We start from the raw sequence: 27,050 nt of genomic DNA on the forward strand, positions 1-27,050 counted from the left end.
ACCATATTTCATTGTATGGACATCATGGGAGATGTTACTTCAGTTTTCTAATATATTTGACCATCAGTATAGTATTATAGAATTTGTTGAAATCAGATTAATACCACCAGTTAAACCAGTAACAAATCATACAACAGCTACATTATTATGGGTTGAGTGGCTCCATTTCTAGCAATTAATTCTTGCTCTTGAGTTTTCACTTGACCCTTTATTTCATATAACCCTGGGTTTCACACATCTTCCAGTCATCCATGTCTCCTGTTGCAGACTTCATTGCCAGTACAGTGACTATTGCCCAAACCTAAGAAAAGCCATACTATACCATTATAGTTATAATCCAGCTCTTCTGGTACAAGAAACACCACTCATAACACACTGAGTGGATTTAGCATTTCCTCTTCAATTAATCAGCCTCTATGCAGCTACTTTCCAGACTGAGCAATGGCTCTTCACACTGAAGCTACCATTTATACACCAAACTGCTTATTAGGCATTTCCAAAACCTGTTCATAGGGAAGGACCCATTCAACTGTGAGGGTAGATAAGACCTCAGGAGGATCTAATGTGGGGCTCAAAAGCAAGGCAGACATTTGTGCCTATGTGCAATGGGTTCCTTCTTTGACAAATTCTGTACTTATATTTATATTTAATATAAAAAATATTCTGCTCATTTCCTCCTTACCAGAATGATTATCTGATATAACCTAGGACTTATGGGTATTTCTATCTCAAAATAATGTTATATCCTTCAGTAAAAGTAAAAAGAGTTTCAAATAAAGTCCAATAACAAGCTAGCAATCATCTTGTAAACTGGATGCTCTCTTTGGCTTTTGAGATAACCTCCAGTTCAAAAGCCCACCAAAGCACCTCTAGGTGGCAAATCCAGCATCCATTACAGAAGTCATTACTCAGTAAACAGAATTTTTTCTCATGATTCTCTTTTTAGGAACAGAGAAGAATCACCCAGAAGAAAACCCATAGTTTTTCTTTTGTCCCTTTGACCAACATTATGTCAGATTCCTTTCCTTACATTGGTCCCTGAAAAGAGGAGAGCATTATCATCATTGCTTTAGACTACTCTAAAGTGGAGTCACACTTTCCCCCAAATGCCTGGCCACCTAATACCTGAAGAAATGCAGCTTCCTTAGAAACAAGGAAGCTGGGAAATGATCACTCTGTGGGTGACATGTCTGCCACACCTATTCTGCCTCCACTGACTGCTCTCCCTACATCTGCAATCAATCTCTCTCTCTCTGCCCTTCCCCACACTTCCCCCTTAGCTCTATCCCACCGGAATTTCAACATGATCAAGTTTCTTCCATACCAAAAAATATTCACCCTCAAGCTGATGTCCCACTTAGTGACTAATTTCATTCTTGTAACAACTCTATGAGATAGTGCTGTCTCTATTTTGCAGAAAGGGAAACTGAAGCATGGGGAAGGTGAGTAACTTAGACAAGATCACACAGCTTAGCCAAGATTCAATAAATACTAGCCAACAGTATCACAGTAGTAGAAAATGCAAAAATTTCTCTCAAATTTTTCAGGAAAATTCTTTCAGAAAAGAAATGCAATAACACAATCATTGCATGATTTCACATGTAGTCTTTCAGTATTCTTTCCAAAAACACCAGTTTTTTTTAATTTTATTATTTTTCAGTGTTCCGAGATTCATTGTTTATGCACCACACCCAGTGCTTAATGCAATACGTGCCCTCTTTAATACCCACCACCAGGCTTACCTAATTCCTCCACCTCCCTCCCCTCCAAAACCTTCAGTTCTCAGAGTCCACAGTCTCTCATGCTTCTTCTCCCCTTCTGATTCCCCCAATTCACTTTTCCTTTCCTTTTCCTAATGACCTCCATGTTATTTATTATGTTCCACAAGTAAGTGAAACTGTATGATAATTGACTCTCTCTGCTTGATTTATTTCACTCAGCATAATCTCCGCCAGTCCCGTCCCTGTTGATACAAAAGTTGGGTATTCATCCTTTCCAATGACTCCATTGTATATATGGACCATATCTTCCTTATCCATTCTTCTACTGAAGGGCATCTTGGCTCTTTCCACAGTTTGGCAATCAAGGCTATTGCTGCTCTCAATATTGGGGTACAGATGGCACTTCTTTTCACTACATCTGCATCTTTGGGTAAATATCCAATAGTGCAATTGCAGGGTCATACTGTAACTCTATTTTTAATTTCTTAAGGAATGTCCACACTGTTTTCCAAAGTGGCTGCACCAACTTGCATTCCCAATACCAGTGTAAGAGGGTTCCCCTTTCTCCATATCCTCTCGAACACATGCTGCTTTCTGTCTTGTTAATTTTGGCCATGCTAACTGGTTTAAGGTGGCATCTCAATGTGGTTTTGATTTATCCCTGGGATTCAAGGGTGGTTCAACATTCACAAATCAATGTGATAGAACAAATCAATAAGAGAGAGAGAAGAACTACATGGTCCTATCAAGTTATGCAGAAAAAGCATTTGTCAAAATACAGCATCCATTCCTGATTAAAACTCTTCAAAGTACAGGGACATAGGGAACATTCCTCAACTTCACATCTATCTATGAAAAACCCAGAGTGAATATCATCCTCAATGGGGAAAAGCTGAGAGCCTTCCCTTTGAGATCAGGAACAGGACAAGGATGCCCACTCTCACCAGTGTTGTTCAACATAGTACTAGAAGTCCTAGTAACAGCAATCAGATAACAAAATAAATAAAAGGTATTCAAATTGGCAAGGAAGAAGTCAAACTCGATCTTCACAGATGAGGTGGTACTTTATATGTAAAACCCAAAAAACTCCAACCCCAAATGACTAGAACTCATGCAGCAATTCAATAATGTGGCAGGATAAAAAATGAATGCACAGAAATCAGTTGCTTTCTTGTACACTAACAATGAAAATATAGAAAAGGAAATTAGAGAATCGGTTCCATTTACTATACCACCAAGAACGAATAACATCAATTTATTTAGAACTCTTTTTCAGGCTCTCATAAGTGAGCTGGCATACACAGAATCTTGTAAATAGAAGACCTAACTATCAGACCCAGTCTCATGGTTTGATGTATTATTTCTCTGGGAAACCTCACAACATCCCATTCGCATAGAGATATCCCAGGTCCTCAGTCTGAACATCTGCTTGTTCTTCCTTCTCCTCTGCAGGCATCAGGAAATTTCCAGAAACCAAACTTCCAAGATTATGTCTAGGCAGATCTCCAAGTTTGGATCCAAGGGTAGGAAAGGCAGATAAAACATGTCCTCCTTTCCCTGTGGCTTTCCTCATGGTCACTGCTGCACGTAGGTTCAGTCTGAGGAATGTGTCCTGCCTGCCCCTGCTGGGAGAACTAGAGACTCTACAAATTCCCCAGGGTCAGAATCAGCATCCCCTCACCCAGCACATCATTCCTAGTGCATGAGACACATCACAGAATCAGAGTCTAACTGCTACCACAGCTTAATTGTTAGAGCTCAGGCTTATAAATCCAAAGATTTAAATCCAAAACTATCAATATTAGCTTCTCTGATCTTGACCAAATGAAGCTCGCAGTGAACATAGACTTCTTTAGACATAAAATAGAATTAGCAATACCTTCCTTATGAGATTAGATGAGAATTATATGAAATACCATACTTAGCGGGGTGACATTAATTTATTATTTGTCATTTTCCATTGTGTCTGCATTTCCTTTATTCCTACAACCTTCTCAGGGACTCCCAACTTCACTGCAGCTTTTTAGTCATGACAAGATCAAATATTCATAGAAAGATTGTTAGAATAATGACTTATGATTCAGTATTTGATACTTTAAAATGTTCTTCTCTCCTTTATGTATGTATACAGACTCTAGCAACCAAAAGAGTGAATTTAATATCTATTTATCTCTATGTATATATGTATGTATATATATTACATATATGTATTTATATATCTGTGTGTGTGTGTGTGTGTGTGTGTGTGTGTGTGTGTGTGTGTAGACAGAGAGAGAGTGAGAAGGAGAGAATTCCTGACAGAAACCCAAAATGTTCACACCATGAGCTTTGAGATTCTGCACAGAAAACAGAAGGCAGAAGTGAGCTTTAGTTCTATGCCAAGTACCATTCCAGCACTTCACACAATTACCTTACAAACCCCTACAGCAGTACCATGATCAGTACCATTATCACTCAGTTTTCATAGATGTATGAGGTATGAGGTATGAGGAAGCTGAGGAACTTGCCCAAAGTCACACAGGTAGCAAAGGGAAGAGCCAGCAAAACTCACTCTCTTCAACATGATTCAGATTTCTATTATCAACAGCGCTTTCTCCAGCCTACATGTGTCTATCCTTGGGGCATCAGCTTTAGAATAGCAGTTTTTCACTGGCTTAGATGTTTTCCTGTGTTATCTTGCTCAATCCCCCCTAGAGCTCCGTGAGACAGGATATTATAAAGGCTATTTGATAGACTCTGACTGGCTCTGGCACCCATACCTCCCTGACTAGAACATTCTGTGCCTTACACCTCAGACCCTGAGATCACCTCTTAACACAGTCAATAGAGGGGCTGCTAGCCCAGTCCAGCTGGCTCTCCCCAACCCCCTTGGTCACAGATGCCATGGTCACAAGAGAGAAATGATAAATTGGACTGCCTGATGTTTGGTTGAAGCTGCTCATGCTAATCCTCAGGAGGTGAGAGGTCAGAGCCTCCCTCACCTCTTGGACTTAGAACAAACACCCATTTAAATTCTTCTCTGAAACCACCATGAAAAGATTGGTAAAGACAGACCCAGGAAGAACACATAAAAATAACCAGCCCCACATCACAGAAGCTGTTTGGTTCTACGTTTCCAACACAACTGGATCCAGATTCCCAAGGACCAAAGGAGGTATCTCTGGGTTGAGCACAGGCTTACTAAGAAAAAGACTTCTAAGAGCTAACTACAGCTAACTTGCCTTCTACTCCAGGGATCTTTCATTTCTTAATGAGTGTATGGTGCTTGCGGTCTCTAATGTTTCTGCTGCACAAAATCTGCTATTTGTGGGGCCTTAAATCAGTGTATATCTCAGATCAAGTGGCTTTTATAATATACCTCATCTGGTCACCAAAATTGACTGGCAAGTGTGTACTAAGGTGCTTTGGAGAGAGATGTCCCCCAGTGGTTAAGTTCCCTCTACCCTCTCAATTTCTTAGGAACCCTAACACTTTGGAAGCTAAGTAAAAAAAAATTTTTTTTTTAAATTATCATCTGAGCTGGGATGCTCATTCATCACACTCAAAGGAAGGTGTGAGCCTAGGAAACACAACTAAGCCCAACCTATGAACTCAGAACTATTTAGGAAGTCTCTCTCAGCAATCATTTTCCAGTCACTAAGTGAGCAAAAGAAAGACAAAAATAGATGAACTTGCAAAGCAGCACTAGCAATGGTCAGTGATGGCTACCTCCATGCTAAGTGTACTCAAATAAGATGCCTATTCTGGAATGAATCTGTTACTTCTTTCTCAAAGGCATTCAGACAGGTAGGTACAATGTGTAATGTTATTTACTAGCATTTTGTTCTCAGAGTGATACTAGGGCTTCTAATTTCAGGTAAGTTCGATGTAAATATGTGTATTGACTGACAGAGAATTTTATGAAGAATGGCCATATGTAGTCTATTAAGAAAAGCAGTCCCTCAGGATATTATGAACCCGGACCAAAGATAAGAAAATAATATTTATTTTACTAACTTATTCCACTGATTATAAAGGTAATCTATTCTCTTTGTAGAAAACATAGATTAAAAATTTTTTTAAGAAAATAAAAGGTGACTTTAATTCATATTTCAAGGAAGCACTATTTTAAAAAATTATACTGTACTTTTTCCAGATATTTTTCTATGTACGTATGTCATTTTGGACAATTTCTATCATAATACAGACTGTTTTCTATCTTGTGGTTTCTACTCAATATTACATTGGAAGAATCTTTCACACTATGAACTCCTTGTAAATAACTTCACAGTCCACCTGATATTTTATAATGATAATTCACTTAATTACTCATATTTATGAAGGTATTTGGATTTTGTTCACTTATTTGTCACAAAAAATTTATGAAATACAACCTGTATGCATAATCTTTGTCCATATTTTTTAATTTTTTAAGTGTTCCATGATTCACTGTTTATGCACCATACCCAGTGCTCCATGCAATATATGCCCTCCTTAATACCTACCACCAGGGTCACCCGGCATCCCACCCAACTCCCCTCCAAAGCCCTCAGTTTGTTTCTCAGAGTCCACAGTCTCTCTATCCTTTGTCTCCCCCTCCAATTCCCCCCAATTCACTTTTCCTTTCCTTCTCCTAATGTCCTCCATGTTATTTCTTATACTCCACAAGTCAGTGAAACCGTATGATAAATGACTTTCTCTGCTAGACTTAATTCAGTCAGCATAATCTCCTCCAGTCCCGTCCATGCTGTCCATATTTTTTATCTAGAATGGATCCCAAACCTAAGGAGTTCTGGACACAACTATTTATAAAGCCCTTATAACACGGAGACAAACTTCTTTCCATAAGATTTTATATTAACACACGGCCACCAGCACTGGGTCACATAACTGTCATAAATCTGTGCCACCTTGCCAGTTAAAATCATTCGCTGCATTTAAATGTTAAATGGTACTTCTCTGATGACTTGTGAAATAGAGGACAATTTTAGATCTCTATTGCTTTATCCTTAGAGTTATCTTTTCATTAGTTTTGCCCTTGTTTTCATGGTGGCATGAGTAGGATTTTTTTTTGTAAAAACCATTTCCATAATAATCATTACTCGTTATACTCATTGCAAGTGTTTTTCCACAGTGTTCCAGACCTTCATGTAATTAAATACATTAGTTTTGTCCTGTTTCTCATACCACTGCATTTTGTTTAACATGCTCTTCCTCCTCCAGAGATTAGATAAATACTTATTTCATACTTTTTTTGTTTTAGGGCAAATCTATATTTTATTTGAAGGCTTTAATACACTCTGTTCTTTTTTTCTCTTTTCTCTCTTTTTTTTTTTGTGATGGCATGAAGACTTATTCTATTTTGAAAAAACCTATCCAGTTGATGAAAAATGTTTTAAGAACTACACACAATATTCTTTTAAATATTCTTTAAAAATAAACTCCTTGAGGCACCTGGGTGACCCAGTGGATAAGCGTCTGCCTTCTGCCCACATCATGATCCCGGAGTTGTGGGACCGAGTCCTGCATCCAGCTCCCTGCTAAGCCCAGAGACTGCTTCCTCCTCTGTCCCTCACTGTGACTGTGCTCTCTCTCTCTTTTTGTCTCGCACTCTCTCTCATAAATAAAATTTTTTAAAAATATTTTTTAAAAAAAGAAAATATGGACATTGGGGAGGGGAGGCGAACCATAAGAGACTATGGACTCTGAAAAACAACCTGAGGGTTTTGAAGGGTCAGGGGTGGGAGGTTGGGGCAACCTGAGGGTTTTGAAGGGTCAGGGGTGGAAGGTTGGGGGAACAGGTGGTGGGTAATGGGGAGGGCACGTTTTGCATGGAGCACTGGGTGTTGTGCAAAAAGAATGAATACTGTTACGCTGAAAAAATAAATAAAATGGAAAAAAAATAATAATCTCATTTTGTAGTCTGACAATATTGTATTTTTTGGTGAAACATTTTTTATTATTTTTTTATTTTTTTATTATGTTATTCACCATATGATACATCATTAGTTTTTGATGTAGTATTACATGATTCTTTGTTTACATATAACACCCAGTGCTCCATGCAATATGTGCCCTCCTTTTACCCATCAATGGAATAACCCATCCCCCCACTCTCCTCCCCTCAGTTTGTTTCCCAGGGTCCATAGTCTCTCAGGCTTTGTCTCCCCCTTGGATTTCCCCCCTTCATATTTGATTTCTTCTCCTAATGTCTTCCATGCTATTCCTTATTTTTCACAAATAAGTGAAACCACATGATAATTGTCTTCCTCTGCTTGACTTATTTCACTTATTTCTCACTTATTTCTGCTTGATTTATTTCACTTATTTCTTCAGATCCATCCATGTTGACAGAAATGTTGGGTATTCATCCTTTCTGATGGCTGAGTAATATTCCATTGTATATATGGACCACATCTTTTTTATCCATTCATCTGTTGAAGGGCATCTCAGCTCCTTCCACAGTTTGGCTATTGTGGACATTGCTGCTATGAACATTGGGGTGAACGTGGCCCTTCATTTTTAACTGTTTTCCAAAGCGGCTGCACCAACTTGCATTCCCACCAACAGTGTAAGAAGTTTCCCCTTTCTCCACAACCTCTCCAATACATGTTTATTCTTGTCTTGTCAATTTTTGCCATTCTAACTCATGTAAGGTGGTATCTCAATGTAGTTTTTATTTGAATTTCCATAATGGCTAATGATGTTGAACATTTTTTCATGTGTCCATTAGCACATTCATCTGTCTTCTTTGGAGAAGTGTCTATTCATTACTTCTGTCCATTTTGTGACTGGATCATTTGTTTTGGGGGTGTTGAGTTTGAGGAGTTCTTTATAGATCTTGGATATCATCCCTTTATCTGTAGTGTCACTTGCTAATATCTTCTCCCATTCCATGGGTTGCCTCTTTGTTTTGTTGACCATTTCCTTTGCTGTGCACAAGATTTTTATATTGATGAAGTAGCAATAGTTCATTTTCACTTTCGTTTCCCTTGCCTTTGGAAATGTGTCTTGAAAGAAGTGGCCAGGGTCAATGATGAAGAGGTGACTGCCTGTGTACTCCTCTAGGATTTTGATGGATTCCTGTCTCACATTGAGATACTTCATACATTTAGAGTTTATCTTCATGTGTGGTGTGAGAGAATGGTCAAGTTTCGTTCTTCTGTATATAGCTGTCCAATTTTCCCAGCACCACTTACTGAAGAGACTGTCTTTTTTCCATTGCATATTTTTCCCTGATTTGTCAAGGATTAGTTAACCATAAAGATCAGGGTCCATATCTGGGCTCTCTATTCTGTAACATAGATCTATGTGTCTGTTCTTGTCCAGTACCATGCTGCCTTGGTCATCATAGCTTTGTAATAGAGCTGGAAATCAGGCAATGTGAGGCCTCCAGCTTTGTTCTTCAACATTCCCTTGGTGATTCAGGTCTTTCCTGCTTGCATACAAGTTTTAGAATTGTTTGTTCCAGCACTTTGAAAAATGCCATTGGTGTTTTGATCGGGATGACATTGAAGGTATAGATTATTCTGGGCAGCACAGATATTTTAATAACGTTTATTCTTCCAATCCATAAGCATAGAATGTTTTCCCACCTCTTTGTGTCTTCTTCAATTTCTATGAGGCCAGCATAACCTTGATCCCAAAACCAGGCAGAGACCCCATCAAAAAAGAAAATTACAAACCAATATCCCTGATGAATATGGATGCCAAAATTCTCAAAAACATCCTAGCTAACAGGATCCAATGGTACATTAAAAGTCTTCTCCATCATGACAAGGAGGGATTTATCCTTGGGATGCAAGGGTGGTTCAACATTTGCAAGTCAATCGATGTAATAGACTACATTAATAAGAGGAGAAAGAAGAACCATATCATCCTCTCAATTGATGCAGAAAAAGCATTTGACAAAATACAGCATCTTTCCTGATTAAATCTCTTCAGAGTGTAGGGATACAGGGAACATTCTTCAATTTCATAACTACCATCTATGAAAAGCCCACAGCAAGTATCATTCTCAATGGGGGAAAATGGAGAGTCTTTCCCTTAAGATCAGGGAACACGACAATGAAGCCCACTCTCACTGCTATTGTTCAACATAGTACTAGAAGTCCTAGCAACAGCAATCAGACAACAAAAAGAAATAAAACCTATTCAAAGGGCAATGAAGAAGTCAAACTCTCTTCGCAGATGACATGACACTTTATGTAGAAAACCCAGAAATTGGAGTGGGAGACAAACCATGAGAGACTGTGAATGCTGAGAAACAAACTGAGGGTTTGGGAGGAAAGAGAGGTCAGGGTTTGGGTAAGCTTAGTGTTGGATATTAGGAAGAGCACGTATTGCATGGAGCACTGGGTGTGGTGCATAAACAATGAATCTTGGAACACTGAAAAATAAAATAAAATTTTAAAAAATCTAAAAAAAGAAAGGGAACTCAAAGACTCCACCCCTAAATTACTAGAACTCATATAGCAATTCAATACTGTGACAGGATACAAAATCGATGCACAGAAATCAGTTGCTTCCCTACACACTAATAACGTAACTCTAAAAAGAGAAATTAGGGACTCAATTCCATTTTCAATAGCACCCAAAACTGCAAGATACCTTGGAATAAGCCTAAACAAAGAGGTAAAGAATCTATACTCTGGAAACTACAAAACACTTATAACCATATTGGCATTTTATTTATTTTTTTTTTCAGTGTAACAGTATTCATTGTTTTTGCACAACACCCAGTGCTCCATGCAATACGTGCCCTCCCTATTACCCACCACCTGGTTCCCCCAACCTCCCACCCCCGTCCCTTCAAAACCCTCAGGTTGTTTTTCAGAGTCCATAGTCTCCCATGGTTCACCCCCCCCTTCCAATTTCCCTCAACTTCCTTCTCCTCTCCGTCTCCCAATGTCCTCCATGTCATTTGTTATGCTCCACAAATAAGTGAAACCAAATGATACTTGACTCTCTCTGCTTGAATTACTTCACTCAGCATAATCACTTCCAGTCCCGTCCACGTTGCTACAGAAGTTGGGTATTCACCCTTTCTTTTTCTTTTTTTTTTATAAACATATAATGTATTTTTATCCCCAGGGGTACAGGTCTGTGAATCACCAGGTTTACACACTTCACAGCACTCATGATAGCACATACCCTCCCCAATGTCCATAACCCCCTCCCCCTCTCCCAACCCCACCTCCCGTCAGCAACCCCCAGTTTTGTGAGATTAAGAGTCATTTATGGTTTGTCTCCCTCCCAATCCCATCTTGTTTCATTTATTCTTCTCCTATCCCCCAACCCCCCATGTTGCATCTCCACGTCCTCATATCAGGGAGATCATATGATAGTTGTCTTTCTCCGATTGACTTATTTCACTAAGCATGATACCCTCTAGTTCCATCCACGTCATGGCAAATGGCAAGATTTCACTTCTTTTGATGGCTTCATAGTATTCCATTGTGTATATATACCACCTCTTCTTTATCCATTCTTCTGTTGATGGACATCTAGGTTCTTTCCATGGTTTGGCTATTGTAGACATTGCTGCTATAAACATTCGGGTACACGTGCCCCTTCAGATCACAACGTTTGTATCTTTAGGGTAAATACCCAGTAGTGCAATTGCTGGGTCAGAGAGTAGTTCTATTTTCAACCCATATTGGCAATTTTAAGTTTATCCCATCATCATTTATATTTGTGCTCAGTTACTTGTATTTTTGAAATACAAAAAACTTTTGAATATATTTATCAAATCTAGTATTTTTCTTTTTTTATTTTTTTTAATCAACATATAATGTATTATTAGCCCCAAGGGTACAGGTCTGTGAATCGCCAGGTTTACACCCTTCATAGCACATACCTACCCCAATGTCCATAACCCCACCACCCTCTCATTACCTCTCTCCCCCTGGGAACCCTCAGTTTGTTTTGTGAGATTCAGTGTCTCTTATGGTTTGTCTCCCTCCCGATCCCATCTTGTTTCATTTATTCTTTTCCAACCCCCAAAACCCCCAACCTTGCCTCTCAACTTCCTCATATCAGGGAGATCGTATGATAATTGTCTTTCTCTCATTGATTTATTTCGCTAAGCATAATACCCTCTAGTTCCATCCATGTTGTTGCAAATGGCAAGATTTCATTTCTTTTGATGGCTGCATAGTATTCCATTGTGTGTGTATATATACATATATATATGTATATATACATATATATATGTGTGTGTGTGTGTGTGTGTGTGTGTGTGTATATATATATATATATATCAACTCTTCTTTACCCATTCATCTGTTGATGGACATCTAGATTCTTTCCATAGTTTGGCTATTGTGGATATTGCTGCTCTAAACATTCAGGTGCACGTGCCCTTCAGATCACTACATTTGTATCTTTAGGGTAAATACCCAGTAGTGCAATTGCTGGGTTTTAGGGTAGGTCTATTTGCAGCTTTTTGAGGAATCTCCATACTGTTTTCCAGAGCAGTTGCACCAGCTTGCATTCCCACTAACAGTGTAGAAAGATTCCCCTTTCTCCACTTCCTCGCCACCATCTGTCATTTCCCAACTTGTTAGTTTTAGCCATTCTGACTGGTGTGAGGTGGTATCTCATTCTGGCTTTGATTTCTATTTCCTTGATGCTGAGTGCTGTGGAGCAGTTTTTCCTGTGTCTGTTGGCCATCTGCATGTCTTCTTTGGAGAAATGTCTGTTCATGTCCTCTGCCCATTTCTGGATTGAATTATTTGTTCTTTGGGTGTTGAGTTTGATAAGTTCTTTATATATTTTGAATACTAGTCCTTTACCTGATATGTCATTTGCAAATATCTTCTCCCATTCTGTCAATTGTCTTTTGGTTTTGTTAACTGTTTCCTTTGCTGTGCAAAAGCTTTTGATCTTGATGAAATCCCAATAGTTCATTTTGCCCTTGCTTCCCTTGCATTGGCATGTTCCTAGAAAGAAGTTGCTGCGATTGAGGCCAAAGAGGTTGCTGCATATGTTCTCCTCAAGGATTTTGACGGATTCCTCTCTCACACACATTGACGTCCTTCATCATTTTGAGTCTGTTTTCATGTGTGGTGTAAGGAAATGGTCCAGGATCATTTTTCTGCATGTGGCTGTTCAGTTTTCCCAACACCACTTTTTGAAGAGGCTGTCTTTTTTCCATTGGACATTCTTTCCTGCTTTGTTGAAGATTAGTTGACCATAGAGTTGACCTATTTCTGAGCTCTTTATTCTGTTCCACTGATCTATGTGTCTGTTTTTGTGCCACTACCACACTCTCTTGATGATGACAGCTTTGTAATAGAGCTTGAAGTCTGGAATTGTGATGCCACCAACTTTGGCTTTCTTTTTCAATATTCCTCTGGCTATTCAGGTCTTTTCTGGTTCCATATAAATTTTAGAATTATTTGCTCCATTTCTTTGGAAAGAAATGGATGGTATTTTGATAGGGATTGCATTAAATGTGTAGATTGCTTTAGGTAGCATAGACATTTACTTGTTCTTATTTGTTCTTCCAATCCATGAGCATGGAACATTTTTCCATTTCTTTGTGTCTTCCTCAATTTCTTTCATGAGTACTTTATAGTTTTCTGAGTATACATTCTTTGCCTCTTTAGTTAGGTTTACTCCTAGGTATCTTATGGTTTTGGGTGCAATTATAAATGGGATTGACTCCTTAATTTCTCTTTCCTCTGTCTTGCTGTTGGACTAAAGAAATGCAACTGATTTCTGTGTGATTCTATATCCTCACACTTTACTGAATTCTTGTACAAGTTCTACCAGATTTGGAGTGGAGTCTTAGGGGTTTTCCAAATATAGTATCTTATTATCTGCAAAGACTGATAGTTTGACTTCTTCTTTGCTTATTTGGATGCCTTTAACTTCTTTTGATTGTCTGATTGTTGAGGCTAGGACTTCTAGTACTATGTTCAAATCTAGTATTTTCTATTGACATATACTGATCTCTGCATTCAGTCTTTTTTCTGAATGCAATTGGTTGTTTTCTAACTTTGAAAACTTCATTTCTCTTCACTTATGGTCTTTCTTAATATTATAACAGTCATCTATTTCAAGGGTAAGAGTGATTATATTCAGGGATTTTTCATTTTTAGTTATTCTTTCACGAATTTGGGGTATGTAGAAAGCTGTATTTTACCATTGGGATAAAACTTTGCCCTCTGAAATATTGATATTCTTCAATTCCACTATAATATTTGTGATATTACTTTTTTTATATGTGAGAAATTTTAGACATAGTAAGACTAAGGTCTGTACATATAATTACCTGGTTGCCAAGAAGTGAGTACAGAATGAAGAAACAGTCTATCTGGTTGTAAAGAACATACTCTGTCTGACAAATAGGGATGCTTTTGCTTCCTCACCATTCAAGAATATGTTTTCTAAATACATCCAGAGAGTTTCTCCTAGTCTTCCTTAACCGAGTTTTTATATAGAAAATACCCTTGAAAATTATACAAAACAAATTGTCAAAAGGGTGAATTCTAAAGTTTCAAATACATCTGGAGAATTTTGCAAAGGATCATGCTCTTTCATCATCTCCAGCATATACTTCCTTTTTCCTGTTGATAATATTCTTCCAATTCTATTTTAATGGCTTGTAAAATCTCACAAATCTAAGTGCCTGGTATATCTTACTGGAGCCTCAAATATTCACTCAATTTTTTCTGAAAGTTGATGACATCATTATTAATTTCAGATTGAATTCTGCAGATGTTTTATGGTCATCTGAAAACAAGCTGAAATAACAAGTGCAGCCTAGCCTCAGAAGCACAGGTGACTAGAGAAGAAACACCAGGCAGCAAATTCTCATGAATTCAAGCCTCTGCTCCTCCTCTGCTCCTCCTCCCATTCTGGTTTTCCTAGGGGAGAAAATACTATGGCAGTTGTTCGGAGAATACTGACCCATGTGCAATTCCAGGAAGGGGCCTATATTTTAAAACTGTGTTTGTGTATTTGGATGAGTGTATTGCATATGCATGCACACAGAAGTCTGTGTGTCAGTCAGAGGTTGAAGAGGCTATGTGTTCATTATATAACCAGTAATACGGGCCAACTCTACGTCTGGGTTTATCTTCTTGGGGTTTCCATCAACCTCACAAAAATCAATCCTGAAAGAAATTATTTGCTTGATCAAAATCATCTGCCATAATTGTAATCCCTGTGCTATTCACAGAAAAATCAATTATCCAGATGCCAAAGTGGATTCCCAGAACAAATGAACAACGTGACTGAATTTATCCTGCTTGGCCTGACACAGAACCCAGATGTGCAGATACTCTTGTGTGCTGTGTTTATAGTCATCTACTTTCTCACTGTGGCAGGCAACCTGCTCATTGTCATGACAATCAACACCAGCAGAGCCCTGGACTCTCCCATGTATTTCTTTCTGTCTTTCTTGTCCTTTGTAGACAGCTGCTGCTCTTCTACCATGGCTCCCAAAATGATATTTGACTTACTCATGGAAAAGAAAACTATCTCCTTCAGTGGGTGCATGACTCAGCTCTTTGCAGAGCACTTCTTTGGAGGAGTGGAGATCATCTTGCTCACAGTAATGGCCTATGACCGCTACCTGGCCATCTGCAAGCCCCTACACTACAGGATCGCCATGAGCAGGCAAATGTGTGGCCACCTGGTGGCCATGGCCTGGGCTGGGGGATTTTTTCATGCTCTGATTCAGATTCTTTTTATAGTCTGGTTGCCCTTCTGTGGCCCCAATGTCATTGATCATTTCATCTGTGACCTTTTCCCTCTACTAAAACTCTCTTGCACTGACACTCACATCTTTGGACTTTTTGTTGCTGCCAACAGTGGGCTGATGTGTCTCCTCATTTTTTCTATTCTTCTCACCTCCTATGTCCTCATCCTTTACTCCCTAAGAACTCACAGTACTGAAGGACAGCATAAGGCTCTGTCCACCTGCGCCTCCCACGTTACTGTAGTTGTGCTATTCTTTGTACCCTGTATATTTGTGTACCTTCGGCCCATGGTCACCTTTCCCATTGACAAAGCAGTGGCTGTGTTTTATACTATGATAACACCCATGTTAAACCCTTTAATCTACACCCTCAGAAACTCAGAGGTGAAAAATGCCATGAGGAAGCTCTGGAGCCACAGAGTAATCTTGGGTAATAATTCATGTGCCTAGAGAAGGGGAAAAAAAACAACTTTATTCATCTTTTAAGAAAAAATAGGGATACCAATTTACACCAGTTAGAATGGCCAAAATTAGCAAGACAGGAAACAACGTGTGTTGGAGAGGATGTAGAGAAAGGGGAATCCTCTAACCTTGTTGGTGGGAATGCAAATTGGTGCAGCCACTTTGGAGAACAGTGTGGCGATTCCTCAAGAAATTAAAAATAAAGCTTCCCTATGACCCTGTAATTGCACTACTGGGTATTTACCCCAAAGATACAGATGTAGTGAAAAGAAGGGCCATCTGTACCCCAATGTTCATAGCAACAATGGCCACGGTCGCCAAACTGTGGAAAGAACCAAGATGCCCTCCAACAGATGAATGGATAAGGAAGATGTGGTCCATATACACGATGGAGTATTATGCCTCCATCAGAAAGGATGAATACCCAACTTTTGTAGCAACATGGACGGGACTGGAAGAGATTATGCTGAGTGGAATAAGTCAAGCATAGAGAGTCAATTATCATATGGTTTCAATTATTTGTGGAGCATAACAAATAACATGGAGGACATGGGGAGATGGAGAGGAGACAGGAGTTGAGGGAAATTGGAAGGGGAGGTGAACCATGAGAGACTATGGACTCTGAAAAACAACCTGAGGGTTTTGAAGGGGTGGAGGGTGGGAGGTTGGGGGAGCCAGGTGGCGGGCATTAAGGAGGGCACTATTGCATGGAACACTGGGTATGGTGCAAAAACAATGAATACTGTTACGCTGAAAAGAAATTTTAAAAAATTTTAAAAAAGAACAAGTAGGACTATAGAAAGGATGGTGGTCTTGAAGTCAAAATATATGAGTTTAACTATATTGTGCTCCCTGTGCTTTTTGTAATCTTTAATGGTCCTATTTCATGCTAATATTTGATTAAGTGATGACTAAAGCCTCTTCCAATTAGAAAACTTTCTGCATTTGCAAGTTATGATCAAAGAGACATTGCAATTCAGCATTATTTGTCACAACCTATAGAAAATCTTTGAGTTTATGTATTCAGTAGAAATATTCTCTGTAAAGCTCTGCGTAGAGATTATATAACCAATTGGACAATAAAATATTGCAAAGGCAGGCATAATGTCTAACTACTTAAGCAAAATCATATTTCAATCCCAGCTATGTATTCAAAGTAGATTTATTACAATGAGAAATAAAGATCAATAAGAAATGAATGAGTTTTAAAAAATGAGATAGGATTCATCCCAAAATTAATGCTGCCTTGTTGCACATTGCCACGGGCACAATTTATGGTGTAATCTGCACTCTTCCTAGAATAAATTATGTTCTCTTCCTAAAGCCAAAAAGGGATATAAATTCTTCCAGATAGAGCCATAGAGCAATCTTGCACATGATTCACAGTCAAAAGATAACTGGTGGAACATTTTTCTGTCAAACACATACCATATGCACCACTTCAACACTGAAGTACCTGTTATTATATGGATTTCTACCTTAGCTAATAGGAAAAGTATCTAGCACAAATGAGAGAGTTAATAATAACTGAGTAAGAAAGAAACAGACTACGCATTCAAATTTGAATGACAACTTCAGACCAATTGCAAAGCAATGTGGGAAGTAACCTGAGATACAGACACAGTGCCATTCTAACAGAAGAGCTCATATAAAACTAGATTCAGGGGACACCTGGGTGGCTCAGTGGGTTAAAGCTTCTGCCTTCAGCTCAGATCATGATCCCAGAGTCCTGGGATCCAGCCTTGCATTGGGCTCTCTGCTCAGCAGGGAGCCTGCTTCCTCCTCTCTCTCTGCCTGCCTCTCTGCCTACTTGTGTCTGTCAAATAAATAAATAAACTCTTTTAAAAATTAAAAAAAAAAATAAACAAGATTCAGATTTGACCCAAGACAAAAGTTTTGCATGCAAAAGAAAGAGAGAAAATCATGAAAGCATATCAATACCATAAGATCAACAAATACAAAGGAAAGCAGTAAGAAAGTAAAGGGGGGACAGAAAAACTACCAGACACACAGGAAACAAAAAGGCAAGCCTAAGTCTTTATCTGTGAATGCTTACTGTATATTAATGGGTTAAACTCTCCAGTCAAAACACATAGAGAAACTAAATGGATTTTTTAAATCCTACTAAATGCTGTCTACAAGAGACTCACTTAAGCTTTAAGAACACACACTGTCTCAAACTGCAGCAATGAATAAAACATATTCCATGTGAACAGCAACTGAAAGAGGGCAGGACTATACCCACGTCACACAAAATAGACTCTAAAAACAAAACTGTCACAAATCAGGACTTTATATAATAATAAAAGGGTTGGTTACCCAGGAAGATACAATAATTGTAAATACTGATGGACCCAACATCAGAGTATCTAAATATATCAAGCAAATAACAAATATAAAGGCAGAAAGAGACAAAATCACAGTAGTACTAAGAGACTTCAATGTTCCACTTTCAATGATGGATACAGTGTATAGACAGAAAATCAGCAAGAACCCAATGGACATGAACGTTATTAACAAAATGGACCTAACAGGCATATATAGAACAATCTATCCAATAGCATTAGAATATACATCCTTCTCAAGTGCACATGGCAGATGATGCAGAATAGATTATATGTTCAGTCACAAAACAAGTCTTGAAAAACTTAAGATTCAAGTGTACAATGTATATTTTCTGAACACAAGGAAGTGAAACAAAATCAAGAACAGAAGGAAAACTGAAAAATTCACATACACACGGAAATTAAATAACACATTATTCTGCAACCCACAGGTCAGTGAAGAAATCAAAAGGGGAATTAGAAACATGTCAAAACCAACAAAATTTTAAACTGTACAACAAAACCTGTGATGTAGCAAAAGCCATACTAAGAGGAAAATTTATAGCAATGATCACCAACCTTTAAAAAGATCTCAAGTAAACTAACTTCAAGAAGTGAGAAAGACAACTAAGTCCAAAGGTAACAGAGGAAGGGATAATTGATATTATAGGAGAAAAAGGCAATAGAGATGAAGAAATCAATAGAAAAATATCGATGAAACTAAAAGCTGTTTTTTAAAGTACAACAAAACTGACAAACTTTACCTAGACATAGAAAAAGACACGCATGAAAGAGGGGACATTAAAATTCATACCACAGAAATAAAAGAATTACAAGAAACTACTAACAATATACATTAATTAATTGGATAACCTGGAAGAAATAGATAAATTCCTAGGAAAATACATTCTACCAAATCTGATGCATGAAGAAGTAGATAATCTGAACAGACAAATAATGAGCAAGAAAATTAAATCCATAATGAGAAGCCTCCCAAGAGAGGAAAGCCCAAGACCAGAGTCACTGGTGAAATCTAAAATACGTCATTTAAAGAAGAACAAATGCCAATCCTTCTCAAACTCTTCTAAATATTTGAAAAGGAAAAAACATATCTGAACTTCCTTTAGAAGGCCAGAATTACTGTTACAAAAAAAAACAAACAAACAAACACTGAAATACTTAGAAATAAACAGAAATTAAGGATTTGTAAGCTGGAAAGGACAAAACATGTATGAAAGAATGTAAAAACGAAAAAAGGCAAATAAATGGAAAGACACCCTGTGTTCATGGATTGCAAGATTCAACATTGTCAAAATGTTCATACTATCCAAAGTGATCTAGAGTCACTGTAATACCTATCAAAATCACAATGGGACTTTTCACAGAAATGAGAAAACAATCTTGGGGCACCCGGGTGGCTCAGTAGTTGAGCATCCAACTCTTGGTTTCAGTTCAGGTCATGAGATCTAGCCCCAAGTCAGGCTGCTATATCAGTGGGGAGTCTGCTTGAGATCTCTCCTTCTTGCTCTGCTCCTCCCCCAACTTGCTCACTCTCACTCTCTCTAAAAGAAACAAATCAAGCTTAAAAAAGAAAGAAAGAAAAGAACCTTAAAATTCATGTGGAATCACAATACACCCCCATAGCCAAAGCAATCATAAAAAAGAAGGACAAAGCTAGAAGCATCACACTTCCAGATTTCAAACTATATTACAAAACTATAGTAATTAAAATAGTATGGTACTGGCATAAAGACAGATATAGAGACCAATGCAACAGAACAGAGAACCCACAAACAAGCCCACACAAGACATATGCTCACCCTCGATCTTTGACAAGGGTGCCAAGAATACACAATGGAAAAAGAATAACTTCTTCAGTAAGTGCTGGGAAAACTGGATATCCACAGGCAAATGAATGGAATTGAACCGGTGTCTTATACCTTCACCAAAACCAACTCAAACTGGACTTAAAATGCAAGGCTGGAAACTAAAACTCTTAGGAGAAAACAGCAGAAAATCTTCATCATTGGAATGAGCTATGATTTCTTGGATATGACACTAAAAGAACAGAAAACAAAAGCAAAAATAAACAAAGGGGACTACATCAGACTAAAAATCTTCTGTACAATGAAGGAACAATTACAATTTCCCACAGAATGGGAAAAAATATTTGCAAACAATATGTTTCATATGGGGTTAGTATCCAAAATAGACAAAGAACTCATAAAACTCAATAGCAAAGATAGCCCAATTTTTAAAAAGGCCACAGACTCAAATAGACATTCCCACCAAAAACATATATATAAATGGCCAACAAGCAAATGAAAAGATACTCAACATTACTAATCATCAGGGAAATACAATTCAAAACCACAATGGTGTATCATTTCATTTCATATCTGTTAAAATGGCCAGTATCAAAAAAAAAAAAATAACAAGTATTAGTAAGGATGTGGAGAAAAAGAACCCTTGTTCACCGATGATAAGAATGTAAATTCATATAGTCATTATGGAAAACGGGATGGAGGTTCTCCAAAAAATTAAAATAATATACCATATGATCCAACAATCCCACACCTGGCTGTTTATCGAGAACTACTGAAATCAGGATCTCAAGGAATTCTTTGCACTCCTATTGCTCATTTCAGCATTATTCGCAGTAGCTAAGATGGGGAAACAACCTCAGTGTCCATCAACGGATACAAAGCTTTGAAACAAGTAACGGAATATATACAGACATGGTATACTTTTCAGCTTTAAAAAGGAAGGAAACCCTGTCATTTGTGACCACAAGGATGAAACTTGAGGGCATTACTCTAAGCAAAATAAGCCGGTCATGGAATGAAACCCTGTCATTTGTGACCACAAGGATGAAACTTGAGGGCATTACTCTAAGCAAAATAAGTCAGTCATAGAAGAAACCTTGCAATAGTCCATTTATATGAAATATTTAATATAGTCCCTCTCAAACAAACCAGAAAGCAAACAGTGTTTTCTGAAGATGGGTAAGGAAGAAATGAGCAGTGATTGTTTAAAGGATATGGATTTTTTTAATGAAAAGATGAAAAATTCTGGAGATGGTTGGTGGTGATGTTTGCACACAATGTGAATGTACTTAATGAAACTGAACTGTACTGTTGAAAATGGTTACAGGTGCCCGGGAGGCTCAGTGGGTTACGTGTCTGCCTTCAGCTCAGGTCATGATACTGGGGTCCAGGGATCAAGCCCCTCACCTTGCTCCCTACTCAGCAGGCAGTCTCTTCTCTCTCTCTCTCTGCCCCTGGTCATGCTCTCTCTCTCACTCTTTCTATCTAAAATAAATATATAAAAACTAAAATATAAAAAAATGGTTAAAACAGTAAATTTTATATTATGCATATTTCCCACAATTCAAAAAAAAGGGAGGGAGAGGGACATATTGCTGAGGACAGTGCTGAAGGCACTCTTTCCATTTGTGCTGTGGGATTTCAGGAGCATATCAGTCTCTTTAAAGATAAACTTTGATATTTTTTTTTCAGGGTGATTTTGTACAAATTTCATCCAGCTCTTCAACACATCAGAAACTGAGGGAGAAGATTATAGTGGAGCCTCCCTTCTATACTGTTTCCATCCCCTAGCTCTGAATGTCTTTATAGAAAATGTTTGCCTTGGAGTGATGTTCTCCAATGCCTACCATGTGGATGCATTGCTCTTTAATGTACAATTTCCACAATGCTTTCTTGGAGGATAGAGAGAAAAGCTATATTCCCATGAACACATCATGAGGACCTGTCATGGAGATACACACACCAGAAGAAGTTGATGGATCTATGGCTCATAAATTACCCAATCTTCCGTAGCTGACAGTTCTGCTATCTGAGTCTCCATTGTTAGCCACTAATAAAAATTTCAGTCTCTCAGAGTAACATGGCACATAAACTTGAAACCTGGCATTTCCATTCTCAGGACAACTATATAATTAGAATAGACACGTTTTCAGAGAGAAATCCATTCTCGGAACTCTGGCCTACCTAAAACTGCCCCCTATCCTGTGCCAGGCTCAACAACGTTCAAATGAACAGCAAAGCCCCATCAGGATGCTTTCCTACTTTTCTTACCAAAATTTCATCCGAAACTATAGCCACAGACACACATTTCACCAAAGCTCAACTGCATTTCTAAAACTGGCCTCTAATGATGTTTGTGGGTACCAAGTAGGAGCAAATGAAAGGCAGAGGCTTAGGTTTCTAGCAAAGATTCCAAAAGGACCAATTACTAATCCTCTGAGGATTTGAGAGGTCAATGCATTACCAAAGTGCAGGCGCTTTGTCAAAGTCTATTTAAATATTTGTCTAGAGTCTATGAAGGAAGAATTACAGGACATTTAACTAAATGACAGAGGCAGAGTATATACAAACAAGCTTAAAATTCATATGGGAGACACTGCACCCAAGCTTAAGGGGTTAAAAAGAGGAATGAAAAAGAATTCTGTCTACATTGCTCATGGACTTTGGGAGGATTTGGCAGGATTTAAAAATATATATACCCAATCAAGTGAATCTGATGCACTTATATATTTTATAGTTCCATATGCTAGCTTTTTCTGACTTAACGTTTTTTCCTTTTTCCTATTATTTTTACTTTGGATTAAATATAGTTTTGAGATCTGAAAAATATGTGTATTTTACAGATGTGTCTATATTTTCATAAGAGGCCATGAAAGTGAGTAGAAATTAAATCCTAGAGTATTGAAGTTTCCTAACTAAAACACCTCATTTCTGGGTAAGTTCAGACTAATAATGGAACCAAAGTAAATTAAAATGACCAGGACTGGGAGAGTTGTCTGAGAGAGAATTCCGGTGATGCACTTGTTAGTTGACAGAGTATATTTGCAGCTGTGGGGCTGTGCCCTCAGGAGAAGAAAGCATCACTGGGTGCAATCCAAAAACAGTGGAACCCACCACCAGCTAGATCCAGGTCAGTAATAACTCAATCTTTTTCCACGAATTTTAAGCAGATTAACTTAATTTATCCAAATTATTTTCATGAGTAGTTTTTGTAGCTAGATGCTGTGAACTGAAGGTAATCTTTTTCTCTAAAAATGAATTTGAACACAATGACATTAAAATAGCAGTAGAAAATGTGATCTGTAATGTGGCAACACAAGATGTTGTTGAGAACTACTAAGGTCACTTATCTAACATCGTGGTTAACATGTATGTAGAAGTAGATTGCCTCAGTACGTTTCTACATGTTTATTTGAAATTGTTTCCCCTTTTCACGACTTCCACGTTGCCACGCTGAAGTCAGAATTTCTGGATTAAACCTGTGAAGGATGATGAATCACTTAGTTCCCACCTATAGCAGCAGCCATGGATAGAGAAGAAACAAAGAGACATAGCTTTCTGGAAAACAAAAGATAGTTTCCTCACCTTTATTGAAGCTGAAAGGTCCTGATGCTGACTTCTGTGTCTGTAAACATTATAGGAAAAATATGTTGTGATATTCCTTAGCATGGATAGGGAAAGGAGAAAAAGAGGGGGAGAAGGATTAAAATGTCCTATGATCATTTGTAACAAGGACTCACTATGGAACATTCATGCGTAGATCATTCAAAAAAAGAATAAATTCTTATATATATTCAATTTTTCCACTAATTAGCAATGAAGTTCAAGTTCATCTTAAATGATTAAACTATGTCAAAGGAAAAACTTGGATTATCTTGATACCATTTCTGTCTCAACAATAGGAGATTCAAGGAAACTTCATGACTCATTTAATTCCATTTGTAAAATGTAACTAGGATTATAGATCTATTCTGGAGCAGTATTCTTTTTATTTAAAGACTGACTGATTGATTAGAGACAGCACGCACAACAGACAGAGGAGCAGAAGCATAAACAGAGCGAGAAGCAGAGGTAGAAGCAGAATCCCCCTGAGCAGAGAGCTAAACCTAGACTCAATTCCAGCACCCTGGGATGAGGGCCTCATCCAAAGGCAAACACTTCACTGACTGAGCCACCCAGGCACCATTTCCGGTTCTTGTAACATACTGTCACTATTCAACTTATATGAATAAGAGAAATTTAATATCTTTCTGTTCTTTTTTACAAATATCTCCAAAGCAGTTGCGGTGAGTGGAAGGTGTGGCTTCCTCTTTAGTCACACCTCTTGGGTCATGATGGAAGATTTCACTGTTGAATGGATGGTGATGGAGGTGATGGGAGAGGTGATGGAAGATTTCAGTGTTGAATTCAAAATGCTACTCAGAAATTCTCTGATCTTTCCAGATGGGCCATAGGCTCATGACCCAAGGTGACTCCATGGGAAGGATGAGCAATGTAACAGAATTCATTCTTCTGGGCCTCACTCCGAATCCAGAACTTCAGAAATTCTTATTTGCTGTGTTTTTTTTTTTTTTTTTTTTTTTTTTTTTTTTTTTTTTAATACAGAAGTTATTCTTTATTGAGTTTACATTGTAAAATAAAATTGTCTTCCAGAAAACTAAAATATAAAACAACTTGGTAATAGAACATGGTAGTTAATTATTTACAAACTTAAAGACCAGATTTTAAAATTGAAGACTGTGCCATTTTTTTTTTCCTCTTCGATCTTGAAACTGTCCATATGTTAAAAGTGTTTTCTCCTGCATAAACTACTGATACAAAGTTTTCTCACTAAAATATAATTTGTCAGGCAAGGTCACAACATAAATTTGCTTTGTAAGCTTGAATATATATTACACACATTTGAAAAGTACATGTTAATATTTGTTCTCAACACTCAGAACTCTATATAGGCGGTGGTTTCCATTAAATTTTCTCTGACAATTGTTTCTTGAAAGTCTTAGTTTTGTTCTCCATGCTCCCCCTTTCCCTTGAAAGGAATGGTACCCCTTCCCCTTATCTGCTTCAGAAAGACTCTGAAACTACAACAAGGAAATGATGTATTAAGGAAAACTCAAATTGATAGGTTCCAAATTCATTAAGTCTCTGCTATTTCGGACTAACTTTAGGTATAAATAGCTCATAAAAGACATTCTTTCATGCAAAATATAATTTTTAAAATATTATTACTGTAAACTTAGAATAATTGAGTAAAGTTTCCACTTTGCCCCATTAGATACAAATTAACTTCTGCATTTAATAAGGTGATGAATCTGGTGATGATTTGGAAAGGAAGAAGGTATTCTTTAGATGAGCTTGTGTTTTGAAGACTGTTATGAAAAGGAATTAAAAAGTCAACATAGTGGCACTTCTGGTTTCCATTTTGGCCCCGCCACAGAAAACATGATGTAGTAAGAAAGAGGGGAAGAGAGGGAGAGAGAAAGTTCCAGGGAAAGGGAAGGGGAGCTAGTAGTCGTCCGCTAAAAAAGAGAAGAAGAAAAGTGATTTTTTTTTTTAAAGGAAAAAAATAATTAAATAGAATAAAAATTCTACATTAAGTGATTAATTCTTACTTTCAATTGTGAGAATACAGGTACTAGCTGCAGAGCCTTTGTTGTTAACTGCTTTACACATATATTCTCCTTCATCTTCTGGGAAAGTTTCTGGTAAATAAAGGCAGTAAGTTTCTCCTCTTTCAATATATTGGTAGTCTTCTCCATCCTGCAGTATTTCTCCTTCAAACCACCATGTAATTTCTGGTTTGGGTTCTCCTGTGTTTTTAATCACCTACTTGATCACACTGGCAGGTAACCTCCTCATCTCTGTCACCATCTTCGTCAGTCCAGCCCTGCGGTCTCCCATGTACTTTTTTCTGTCCTACTTGTCTATTATAGATGCTTTCTACTCTTCTTCCATAGCACCCAAAATGATCTTTGACTTGATCTCTGGCAAGAACACCATATCCTTCAATGGTTGCATGACTCAGCTCTTTGCTGAACATTTCTTTGCTGGAGCAGAAATCATCCTGTTAGCTGTCATGGCCTATGACCGCTATGTAGCCATCTGTAAGCCCTTGCATTACATGACCATCATGAGCCGACCTGTCTGTGCTTTCTTGCTGGGAATGGCTGGGATGTTAGGCTTTCTGCATGGAGGGATCCAGGTATTGTTCATGGTCCAGTTGCCATTCTGTGGCCCCAATGTCATTGACCATTTTACGTGTGATTTAATACCTCTCCTGGAACTAGTCTGTACAGACACTCACACTTTGGGGCCCATGATTGCTGCCAACAGTGCATCACTATGTCTTCTCATTTTTTCTATGCTGGTTGCTTCTTATATTGTCATCCTGTGCTCCCTGAGAACTAAAAGCTCTAAAGGACATCGCAAAGCCCTATCTACCTGTGCTTCTCATGTCACTGTTGTCATCTTATTCTTTGTACCTTGTTCATTCCTGTATCTAAGACCCATGACCTCCTTTCCCTCTGACAAAACTGTGGCTGTGTTTTACACCATAGTAACTCCCATGTTGAACCCTTTAATCTACACCCTCAGAAATGCAGAAGTGAAAAATGTCATGAAGAAACTTTGGGGGCAAATAATGAAAATTGGTGATAATGAAACTTGGGATTAGAGTATTAACCTAAAAATATCTAGGGAAAGTTTTAGAGAGAATTATTCCCCTCCATAGTTGATTAAATTTGGGACAGTCAATTATCCTGTCTGGATCACTTTTCTTCAGAAGTTTATGTATTGTGGGCAGGATAAACATACCCATTAAGGCAAAGGAAGCATGGTGTCTAGAGCCCACAATAATTCTAGAAGCCCCTGAAATGGTTGATTTCTTTTAAAAAAAAAATAAATATTATTAGTATATTAAAAAAAAATAAATAAGAGGGAAAAATGAATGTAATGCAAATCCAAATTGCAGTATAGTCATCTTTATACCAATGCTGTCATAAAATGTAATTACAATATTTTTTATGGA

At 37.9% G+C, this 27,050-nt stretch overlaps 2 protein-coding genes and 1 long non-coding RNA gene across 3 annotated transcripts; 2 read left to right on the forward strand and 1 right to left on the reverse strand.

Annotated features, from left to right (window-relative positions):
* Window positions 1-14,857: 14,857 nt before the first annotated feature.
* LOC123948658 (olfactory receptor 4C5-like) lies at window positions 14,858-15,861 on the forward strand. The gene has a single exon (XM_046015845.1). The coding sequence runs from the start codon at window positions 14,932-14,934 to the stop codon at window positions 15,859-15,861; it is 930 nt and encodes a 309-aa protein (XP_045871801.1). The 5' UTR covers window positions 14,858-14,931.
* Window positions 15,862-24,499: 8,638 nt separating this feature from the next.
* On the forward strand, window positions 24,500-26,696 carry LOC123948659 (olfactory receptor 4C45-like). Its single transcript, XM_046015846.1, has 2 exons — window positions 24,500-24,578; window positions 25,834-26,696. The coding sequence occupies exons 1-2, from the start codon at window positions 24,500-24,502 to the stop codon at window positions 26,694-26,696; spliced, it is 942 nt and encodes a 313-aa protein (XP_045871802.1).
* LOC123949082 lies at window positions 24,620-25,831 on the reverse strand. Its single transcript, XR_006820019.1, has 2 exons — window positions 25,636-25,831; window positions 24,620-25,542 (listed from the first exon to the last, which is right to left on the reverse strand). It is a non-coding gene; the product is annotated as an uncharacterized LOC123949082 (long non-coding RNA).
* Window positions 26,697-27,050: the final 354 nt, after the last annotated feature.

Source organism: Meles meles, chromosome 8 (assembly GCF_922984935.1).
Source record: "Meles meles chromosome 8, mMelMel3.1 paternal haplotype, whole genome shotgun sequence".
NCBI lineage: Eukaryota > Metazoa > Chordata > Mammalia > Carnivora > Mustelidae > Meles > Meles meles.